The sequence below is a fragment of the Akebia trifoliata genome, chromosome 1 (assembly GCF_017979445.1).
Source record: "Akebia trifoliata isolate Shusen 1 chromosome 1, ASM1797944v1, whole genome shotgun sequence".
Lineage (NCBI taxonomy): Eukaryota > Viridiplantae > Streptophyta > Magnoliopsida > Ranunculales > Lardizabalaceae > Akebia > Akebia trifoliata.
This window is the reverse complement of record NC_141375.1, coordinates 24,897,085-24,909,036: the sequence shown is the minus strand read 5'-3', so window position 1 is coordinate 24,909,036 and position 11,952 is coordinate 24,897,085. Positions and strand designations below refer to the sequence as shown.

General features: G+C 34.4%; 1 protein-coding gene across 1 annotated transcript; it reads right to left on the bottom strand.

Annotated features, from left to right (window-relative positions):
• LOC147411171 (ubiquitin-conjugating enzyme E2 36-like) lies at positions 1–7,123 on the bottom strand. The gene is made up of 8 exons (XM_086445507.1): positions 6,983–7,123; positions 6,734–6,761; positions 6,186–6,272; positions 3,142–3,200; positions 1,356–1,397; positions 1,199–1,272; positions 853–950; positions 1–293 (listed from the first exon to the last, which is right to left on the bottom strand). The coding sequence occupies exons 1-8, from the start codon at positions 7,016–7,018 to the stop codon at positions 256–258; spliced, it is 462 nt and encodes a 153-aa protein (XP_086301633.1). The 5' UTR covers positions 7,019–7,123; the 3' UTR covers positions 1–255.
• Between the last annotated feature and the right edge of the window lie 4,829 nt (positions 7,124–11,952).

Here is an 11,952-nt window from a genome sequence, read left to right as displayed (position 1 = left end):
TTACATGAAATTGAAATAGTTTTCATTCAAACTAAGACCCTGAGGAGAGGCGCACAACATTATGAAATTGTATCAATAGTCGTTAGAAAAGAGAACTTTTATCTAATCATACATATTCATTCAGACAAGGTAACTGAAGAGCTTTGAAAAGTTAAGCCTTTGATAATTCGGACAACAATTCTTAAAATCTCATTTGAGAATAAATGATGGATATTTTGTTACATACTTTGCAGAATGTCATCCGTGACCATGTCATCACTCACCACTCGCATACAGCCGGGTCCATTCCTTGGCTGTAAGGATCCAAAAACATAGTACTCGTCAAGCAATTGTAATGCATATCTACCAAGTTCAAGCATGTTAAATAAATGAAGAGACCATGAAAGATGAAATTATAATTTTTTTAACACATTTGAGAACATGTAAATCTAATAGACAATAAACTTAAGAGAAAATCAATCGAGTGGTTTGGACATGTTTTAACAATAGCCAATTACAGTCCCAATTTGAAGAAAAAAAAACTTTCAAATCGTAGGTCCTAAAAGAGCAAGAGAAAGATTCAAAAAATTGTGGATTGCAAAAGTACAAATGGATAAAAACACACTTTCAATAAAAAAGACTACTGTGGACATGGAAGGAACCAGATTCATTTAGCCAAAATCCTGAACCCTTGGGATAAGATTTGATGATGATGAGTTGAATTTGATAATATTCAAGAAAACTGCCACAGGAAGTGTTTTATATCTCTTGTAATAGAAAATTTCAGTGCTAACTTCCGATTTTAAAAATGATTTTGGTCATCAAAGCTGGAATAAGATAACAATGCAAATAGGGAAAAATTATCTCCACTACCTGTTTCAACAGCTTCAACCTCATTTGTCTTCCAATGCTTAGCAATATTTTCGGAAAGTGGATCATCCGGGTTTGGAGCACTCAGAAGTGCTTGAATGCTGATCAAGATATAGAAACAATAGCATCAATTTATTTTTCCTTTCGCATTATGAATTTATGGATACTTATCAAAATGAAAGTTTGCACTCCAATCGATAGTTAATGAAAACCAGTCCCCATCCATTACTGTTATCATCCAAGGATTTTTATTTTTCCTATTTTGGTAAGTATAGAGGGAGAGCAGATAAAAAAATTAACACACCTAGGGCTTTTGTTTGATTATGGAATAGCACAATGATTGTGGTACCTTAGCAGCACCGTTCGGATCTGGAGAGCTGGACTCCATTTGTCTTTGAGGATGTCGAGACATATCCTTCCAAGCTGCAATAAGATTTTTTTATTTTTTCAATTTAGAGGCCAGGGATATTACTTTTGGAGCCAAAAACAAGAGTTAGCAGTGGTACCTTGTCGATGTTAGGATGGTAGATTTTAGTGAGAAAGCGAACCTGTTATAAGGACAAACAACAGAGGATAACATACATGAAAATTCCAAAATGATTGAAGGATAGATAATATGCCATAATTTTTATCTATAAACATTAAACTGAATTTTATAGATAAAGAGAAATTATTAATAAATAAATAAATAAAGCATTCCAAAGCTCAAAGGAGATTTAGGTGACCTACTAAAGAAGCACCTTCCAAAGGAAAAAACCAATCTCAAACCTACAAAACAAGAAGTCCTCACAAGAACCCTCCCGATTACATAATCAATGGATCCCATCAAAAATCAAAAGAAATTAAAAACTCCCTTTGAACTCTTGGAAGACTTTAGACAAGAGGAACATACTAGGTTTTAAATCAATAATGAAAACTAATACATTCCTTTTCCTTTCCCTCAAATATCTGAGAATTCCTCTTCCATAGTCCTTAGAAAACTACAAAAGATAAGAGATCCTCAAGGATTCTATCTTTAGCATTAAAAGTATATGATGACCAACTCTCAAAAAATAGAGCATCTACTGATGATACATTCAAGAACAAGAAAAAGTGGAGGGGGGGATGGTAAGGCTATCAGACAAGGGAGGACTCCATTGACATTTTCTTCAATTTCCTCATGTGTGACACAGAAATCCACAAGGCTCATTCCACGAGCAACAAGGTGATCAATAGTTATCATTTTATTCAAGATTTCCAAGCTACAAAGGACACAACAACATTATTAGGAATTTTAGATCCCCACATAAAAGCCAATGGAAATGGATGAAAGGGGTGCTAAACAAGAAGAGAGCAAAAAAGATTTGACCAAAATATTCAGTCATTTCCTTTTGTTTTCCATCCTCGAGGAGAGATAAAAAGAGGAGAAACATCCCACAAATGAAGCAATCAATTCCACTTTTAAATCATTCAAGTTTCTCCTAAGACCTAAGTTCCAAGGAAGAGCAACCTTGACAATAACAAAAGAAATTGGGCCGTAAAAGAGGCATTCCAAAGCAAATACACATCCATGAGTACATTGGAATAAAATGTCTTCTACAAAACATCTAACATGAAGTCAAACACTCAAAAAACAAAGAAAACACAACCCATTTCAGAGAGAGAGAGAGAACACAAACTGAATTTGTACGCATCTCGATAAAGCACAAAATAATTGGTCGGACACAATATGTCACAAGGAAAAAATCACCTTCTAGAAGTCCTAAATGCAGACACATCTGTTCACATGAATTATAGTATCACACTTAGTTGTATTAAAATCATAAGTATTAAGAAAAGAACCAAAAAAATAAAAAATTCCTCTCAGACCATAGAGCTATCCAATAACCTAATATATCAAGGAGGACCTATTAAACAAATATAGTTCTCTTTAACAACTTAATGAAGGAGTGCAGCCTTTTCTAGAAATCAACTTCTACAAAGTACATTAAAATAAAGGGTGACATAGCTGTAGCTCTAAGGATGTGTGTTGAGACATGTCATCGTGCTTTTTTTTATAGGTAGACATCTCATCATGCTAATTGTGTTGATGTGTAAAAAATGGCAAAGAAAAAAAATTAAAAGTGTTGCATCATTGTTACTTGGAATATGAATATTGTGTGCATCTGACAAATAACAACCAAATAAAACATCTATTACAAAAAATATTTGAAATTCCAGAAATTAGAGAGTGCACTAATAGAACACCAATTACCTTTAATAAAATGAGCTAGATAGTACAGCTGACAGGTTTTCAAATAAGAATTACCATACCTTAGGTGCAGCCATTGGATATTCTTCAGGCAAAAATAACTCCAACTTAAAAACTCCTCCTAAGAAGATATCAAAACAAGAAATGAGTATAACATGTCAGACTGAATGCAAATATATGAGAGAAATGGGGGAAATATTAAACTTAAGCTGTTGCATTACTTCCTATGTAACAATGGCATGGACATAAAGACTCACGTTTTGGGGCCTGACATGACACTCTTGAGAAGAAGCCCAAAATGCTGATAAAATTTAGTTTTTTTTTTTTTGGAACCAAATCAAAATTTAGTTATAAATTAATCAAGAGATTTATATAATCATAAGAAAAGAAATATATATATAAAGTAGAAGAAACATTTCCATGCGCCATAGAGCTAAATACCTTAACTATAATTAGGACCCACAAGCAAGAAGTCAAACAACTTTATTTACTGTATTGGACAGTTTAATAGAGTAGTGTATGGCAAACAGAACACACAGTCCTCCTTCATAGTACCACTTTTTATTACAACCCATCAAACTAAAGGATGAATTGTTGTACTGACACATGTCGAACACATCTTCTGTATATCAAAATGACAAAGAACCCAAAAACTGTTGTCCAGTCGTTAGATAGGCTACTCAAAATAAATAATAGATTCAAAAGTTCCTGATGCATTAATATTTTGTGACTCAAAGGCTCCTAATATACACTGATATTGTTTAATATTTCCTGACTCAAAAGCTCCCAAATAAATTGATATTATTTGACTTCCCTAATAGTTAAAGATGATTTAAAAGAGTGAGGAAAACTAAAAAAAGGCACGGTTAGTGCTGAAAGATCTGAAAACTCAGAACAGAAGACATGAGTTTAGGTCTGAAAGGAGGAAGTTCAATCGACCCTGGACTTTTGGGAGAAGGCATTGAAGATAATGAATAACGTGGGAAAATATTGGCAACCAGTAATCATCTCACTTTCTTTTCATCTGATATCAAACATAAAAAGGACATCCAAACAAATCCTACTAAATGTACAAGCAAGAATCAAGTTCCTTCCCAGATATTATGATGACATGCTGGAGAATGCAATACACAAGTATGACAATAAAAAACCCATATATGATGAATAGCATCATCTCCTGAAAAGCTTAAAAAAAAAACAGACATATTCTGTCTCAAAAGGATTGTGTCCAACAAGCCATATTGTTAAAATCATCTAAAAACAGTGCCATGAATTTGATCATCTAAGTCGGATACCAACAAAGTGAGAAACAGAATCCAGAAAAAAAAAAAACAAAATTTAAAATAAAAATCAGAACCTGAATTCTTGCGTTTCTTGATATACTTAAGGAGTGAAAAAATACACCTTTATAACTAAAGACCATAAGTACCAGTTTTTCCAACACTACATCAATCATTGGTTACCAGAGTTTGTGTTACATGGACATATGGATATGGGTGTCAGTCCAACATGCATACAGAATCAGAGATTGGCATACCCAGGATTCATGGACTGGACGTTATAATTTTGTATAACTTTGAATAAATTATTTATTTTTATATAAAAGAAGGAAAATGAAGGATTGTGATGGGATATCTTCTTAATGTAACACATACCTGCAAATGAACACATATTTAATGGAACATTCAGTACAAAGAAAATTTCAATGAAAAGGAGAAACATTTTTTTCATTTGATAGATTGGAAAGGTTAAAACACCAAAGAGTGGGGGTTGACCATTCCACCCTATCCAGAGCCATGTCTTTTGTTATTGAAAGAGTGTTCATATCTGAATGTGTCAACTGAGCTATATTGGTAAGTCGTGTGGAGTGTTGTTCCCACATCCTAGGTTCAAACCCTCTTGAACCCACCTTCGTGCTAACCATTAACATTTACCTATCAAAAAGGGAGAGTGTCCATATTTCTTTCATCATCTCCATCCATATTCTTTTGGGTCTTCCTCTTGCTCTTTTAAAGGGGGGAAATATCAATCTATGATAAATAATATTCAATGTCTTGGAAAATAAATAAATTGAAGTGTCTCACAAGAGTTCGTGAGGTGTCAGAATCTGATATGTGACCAATACGGGTACTTCACCCATTTAGAAGAGTCCATGCAACATGGCTAGGGTGGGAACAAAGATGTCAATAATCACTGAATATGCATAAGTTGACGTCCCAGACTTGTTCATCTCCGAAACCACACATCCAACATATAGAAGTTTCCATTAGTTTTCAAAATTTTAATCTTTTTCACTTCTCATTTTAATTAATTTATTGCAGTTAAACCATACAGATGTCCTGTCATGTTTACATCAGTCTCACAGAGATTTGAATGGTCAGACACCATAAATTATTAAAATAGGCAGCCAACACATTAGTACATAATTCCATCTATAGTACCTTAACCCCTTCAAATTGTGTACCCATGCATGACATGTCATTTTTTAATAGTAAGCACCTTGCTAACTTTAGAAAGATAACCGAACAAATCCAAACAACTTACGCAAATAAGAAACACTGACGCATCAGCGAAAAATAAACATTAAACAAGTAAACCAAAGTAATACATAACAACGTTGAGACACATAACCAAAGAAATCTATGAATCTAATATGACTGTTACCCAATACATTTTCTAGTATAGTAAAGCCCAAACAAAATTTTAGAGACTCATCTGGACCATAATTCTATGCAAGTGACCATAATGTAAACGAACACAAGCACTTGAGCCTGTCGATCTCATCACAGAACAACTACTCTAGAAAACTACAAAAATGGGATTTTCACTATTTCGAAGGACTTTTAACAATCCCAAGGTCATGCTCGAGCGTCATTTACCACAACAACTAATAGGGTTATCCAACCTTCCTAAACCACAATTTCACCCCCTCCAAATTCATCATAGAGATAGTTCAAAATGATGGCAATGAAATCAATGTCAAAAACACATGGAAAAGGTATCAATTTGATCCCTCACACCTAAAGATGAAACCAAACAACACCACAGAAAAATAATCTTTCATATAAGCAAATTAGTCCAAAAAGAATGTTATCTAGTAATTTACCCTCATAAGGAGATTGTGATGGTCCCAAGATCATGACATTGAAATACCGCATATTGTCTTCTGAAGGAGAAGCACTGATTCCCGGAGCTGTAACCATGTATATCAGAAATCATAAACAATGCCTTAAAATCACTCCAATTTACAGTGAGTTTTCACGAAGTTAGCTATTTAACAATTTTGAAAGAGCCGTGCTGGGGTGACAAAAACTCGTGGTGTCATGCACATTACAGTAGACGCTTTTCCACGAGATACGAGTAAAAAGCATCTAAGGTTATGTGCGCGCCACCACCTCATTTTTTTCACCCTTGTGTCTCCATTTGTGTCATTCCAGCATTTTCCATCTCAAAAATACTCTAATTAAAACAATTCTTGGATCTTCAAACATCCATCACACACCACTTAATAATTATCTAAAGAACATTAATAAAACCCTATTTAAATCAAGAAAATCAGATTATACGAAAATTTAAAAGAAAAAAAAAAAACAAAAACAAAAACAAAAAACTGATATCCGAGCTTTCAATATAAAGAACGATCGAGAGAGAGACCTGGTTCGCTGAGAAGCCGCTGTGTTTCCTGTTAGACAACATAACAAATTGATCAAAGATCAAAACAAGAATCAGAAACCCTAGAAACGAAAGACAAACAGAAAATCAAAAAAGCACCAAAAAAAAAAATCCTAAATTGTCTGCTTCTTTCACTTTAAATTTCAGAGATCGATAAAAGTCAGTGAAAATGAAAAAGTGTGTGATCGAATAAATTAAACAAGCGATCGGGAAGAGAATATGGATACATACCTTGATGATCCTTCGAGGTAGATTGCTGTTCGCCATTAAAGGTTAGGTTCAGACTTCAGAGAGAGAGAGAGAGAGATCACGGGGACTGGGTTCGTTGGGTCGAAATTGGGTATCGTGGTGGGGGGTAATGATGTAAAAAAGTTAGGACTTTACTAATCTCAAACTACGTTTGTTGGTCAAAATCAAACAAACCGTTGAGATGAGAGAAAAAACACCAGTTTTCATAAAAGCTTTCTAGAGATTAAAAGTCTAGGTGAGGTCCTCCAATTTCAACCACTCCTTTGATAGAGAACCTCAAACCTTCTTTATTCTCATGATTATTGTCGGGATCTGCTATTGCCACACCAACTTTTGCTAATGCCATTCCAAGATGTCTGCTAATCTTTAGTAATTTACATAAGGATTTTTATCCAAACATTAGCAACTCATGTCCAAATTTCAGACACAATGCACTCTTCATTTTATTCCCGGAAACATGCATGAATCATTTTCCAGCGAGTTTGTCGATAAGTATTTTTAATTTAAAATGACAAATTCGTTGAAGAATTTGAAGTCAAAATATCGTTGATTTTAAAGTGACAAAAACGAATTCGTTAGCAAATTTAAAGATAAAATATTCTTATTTTTTAATGGCGAATTCGTTGGTAATTTATCAACGAGTTTGCCACTTTAAATTAAAAATACCTAGCAACTAATTCGTTGAAAAATGATTCATGCATGTTTTCGAAATTAATATGAATAATATATTGGACTCGAAATTTCGTCATATTCACCAAACGAAAATGGTAACATATGAATTGGGGTGGCATTAGTAAAAATTGATGTGGAAATAGAAGATATTTTATTATCTTAATCAAATTTAGTAAAATCAATGATTTTTTGAAAGGGGGTTTGCAGGGAAAGTGAGAATAAAGGTGAAGCTGATTCGTTGAATATGACGGTGAGATTGGTATCTTAATAAAATAACAATTTGTTATTAAAATCTTTCTTTCTTAATACCCCTCAAGCCCTCATCTAATAAAATGACAAACTCAAATAAGATTGACAATTCAAATCATTAAAATCAATAATTTTATTTATCAATCTCTATGATTCATGCTAAAACGTTGAGATCAACGATTGTAAGAAGATCAATCTTGGCTATTTGAATGTTGATCTCAATGATTCTTGTTCAAATGTCGAGATTGACAATTTTATAATATTTGATCTTGACGATTGAAGCAAAGGTCGATCTCAATGATCTGAACTATCAATCTCGACAATTAAAAACATTGATCTCACTCAAGGTTATCACATAATTCATTGCACATGATATGAATTGTGAATCTATTCGAGTCGAACCAATTCGGAGTACAGTTCCCTCTAAGTTCATGAAATGTAGCGAAAGGAGCTAATTGTGTTAATCTAACTTATTTTTTCACATAACCCTCCATATTTTGAAAGTATTTGAGGTATCTCACCAAGTTTTCAAACTGGTTGCATGCCCGTTTGACCTTGGTCTTTATTAATAGATTAAGGAAAACCACCAAATGCCCTCGTCTTCAATTTATAATTAAAAAAATATTGGTTGTTTCTTCTCCAAACCAACCATCTTCAATATTTTTTTTACCCTACTCTTCACGTTAAGCTTCAAATGCTCTTATCACTATCTATCCCTATGAATCACATTCATTCTAGAGTGACGAATTGCGGATTCTAACTAAGTGAACCCCAAACCAAGTAATGTTGATCTCACAGGTTGGGGGTATTAAGAAAGAAAAAGTTTACTAAACCCTGAGGGGGGTGACTCAATGGCAACATCGGATCCAATAAGCATTGAGAGTCCGTATGTTGTGAGTTCGATACCCAATATGAGCAATATTTCCTCGAGTTCCATCCATGAGAGCACACCCTCACTTACCCAGTGCGTGTGATGTGCAGGCATTTCATGTGCCCGGGGGAGGGACCCATATGCCTTGGCTCCGGCCCTAGCTCCTTTAATCCCCCTAGTTGGACGTAAATTCGAACACCCCCGTCATATAAAAAAAAAAGTTAGTCCCTCCTGTAAGTTGCATCAAATAATTTTTCTCAAAACTATATTTCTCCATTTGGATTAAAATAGTGGAATTGATATAAACACACTTATAATAATGTAACAAGGAATTTAGCCAACTCCAAATCATTCGTCATAGGCTTGGAAGATGATGATATTAGAGATAATGGATCCCACTTAACCTAGTCGTGAAAAGGGCCACATTATTTCTTCACTAATGATTTTCTAAGTCGAAAATTTTTACTTGATCTGTACTCGACTAATGTGGCAAGGATACAAAATCGATGATCTTTTTCCTTATGTATCCTGAAGAAAAAGATTTATGGTTCTGTGCCCTTGCCATGTCAGCCGCATATTGACCGAGTGAATAATTTTATGTCAGAAAATCACGATTCTTATTTCTTTTTGGTGAGCCCATTTTTTTCTTTAATGTTAAATCGTTTTCTTATTAAAATACAACCTTTAATTACTCATTTCATGAGCTTATCATTGAAGGCGTGAGCATTTAAATCATGTCTGTGGCCTGGGCTGGGCCTCTCCAAAAGATACTTTTCTTGATAATACGCAAGTGGCCTAATAATTCAATATTTGCTTGCTAGCGAATTTTATTTTATCATCAACGAATTTATTTGGGGTGCTTGCGTTTGTACTACGCTGACCAGTGCTGGTAATGGTCAAACTTGGATTGGATCAGGGTTGATCTGAAACTGATCCGAAATGAGTCAAATTGGGCCCAATAACAATTGGATCGGATCTGAGAATGGACCAGCCTTTATTGGATCAGGGCATGATTGATCTACAAACGATGGACCCATTCAAATATTGGATTGACTTCTTCACTCCTGTCGTGTTTTTGAGCAAGAAGTGTAGGTTTATGCTTTGTGCTTGTAAAGTGTGATATTAGAAACATGGTTTTAAAATTAGAAAGCCTGATTCGACTCAAATGTCCATAGACTCATGATTTGATTTGGACAAATGAAAATTGAGTTTACTCGGTTCAGATCATGTGTTTTTTACATGAGTCATTTTTCAGGAGCCACCAGAGCCTGACCCATTTATAAATATTTATTTACGTGGGTCTAAAATACTTGTCTTGCCTCGATCCCTTGAACTTTCCATTTTTTTAGTTTGATTTGGGTTGATCGTTCTTTGTTCATTGGTGGAGATCTATGATTGCATTCTAACGATCAATCATCATCGATTACAACAGATTAAAGAAATTAAATGGGTAAATTACATATCTTTACATTCAAATGAGATCTTATTTATTAAGTTCAAAATATTAAGAATTATGACAAATTTCATTGTGTAGAGGTGGAATCGAGTTTTATCTTGATCGATTATACTCTACTGATCTGAAGTAGCTCCTGAGTTCCTCCTGTAAGCATCAGTGTGATACTTACCAATAATCCTCTAATGCCCAAGTTAGAGGTGCAGAAATAACCGTGTTAAAGAAAACAAGTTTTAACATTTTTTCTCTTGCATTGATTCCTCTATTTATAGGTTCTTTCTTCAAATCAGGATTTTCCTTTTAATCAAGATTCGATTACGGTGAATCTTATAATTGCAAGGATCCTAAACGGAATTGGATATGTGTAATTTGAAATCATGCAGATATTCAGACTAGACCTATCCTGCTAGGTAGATCATATCTCCCTTTACGTTGTCTTGCCCTACTAGTCAGACTAGACGTTATTACTTTGGTCTACCCTGTTGTTGGGCAGGGCTGGATATACTGACTTGCTCCGAGTACCACTTATTTGATTAGGACACGTGTACAGTCTAGATAATATACCATTATTACCCTTCACAATCATATTCGGAGAAGTTGACTACATTCAATCTAGTACATGTCGATATTTCTCGAAGTCTAACCACCCTGTGCCAACATGACATGATTATTTGTTAGCTATGTTTGGACACTTATCTTATCAAGTCAACCACCCAACATGGGTGTAATTGTTGTCTCCTACCTGGTGGCAGGGATTTAGTGGGAATGTTTCCTAGTCAAGGAACCTGATTCCAAGCCATAAACGTTGTGCTCGGACATTAGGACAATTTGATTTGATAAGGTTGATTTTCTAACCTAATTCGGGGTATTTTCAATTGACTCTGTTGAATTGATGAGTTGCATCAATGATTTTGTAAGTTGACTCAATAAGTTGTATCCTTAGAGTCTTGGGGCCAAGTCAACTCAAAATCCAATTGATTTGACTCGACTCAACTTAGCAAAATTTTAAAACTATGATTAGAGGTAATTTGTGTGAGCAACTATGGTTAGACTCTACTTTGAACGCTAGTACATCAATGTAAAATTAGGCTTGCAACTTGGGCGGGCTAACCCGGGTTCAACCTATTGATGGATGACCTTGGACCGAGTTATGTAGAACATGAGTTGAGTCTGGGTTAGAAAACTCAACCCAATCTTAATTCGGATTGAGCTCAGGTTGAGGAAGCAGACATCCTAATTCAATCCGAACGCAACCAAGATTATATAATGTATAAATATTTTTATATTATACATTTTCATTTACTTTTAAAGTTTCTCAGTTATTTTATATTTAAGATATACAATTTCTTTTGTTAATTAAAATAAAATTGGACTTGTTCAATGTGCCCAACCCATCAAAAACTACCTAATTCGAGCTAACCTGAGCAGGTTGAACTCGGATGAATGTTCGGGTTGAGTTGAGCTCAAGTCGAGAGCTTTGCCACTTGAGTTGAGCCAGTCTAAGGTTGCAGCCCTATTATAAAATCCCAAAGTATGCAACATAAAATTTGGTAAAATTAGTTTATGAACTTTTTTTTTTGACAAGAGTTTTATGTGATTTCTTAATGGAATTCAGGGGAGGCACAAAAATTCACAACTGCAAATTTGAATTCTTTGATACTCTAAATCAATATTGAATTTGAATTTGATTTTTCTAATCGGATTTGA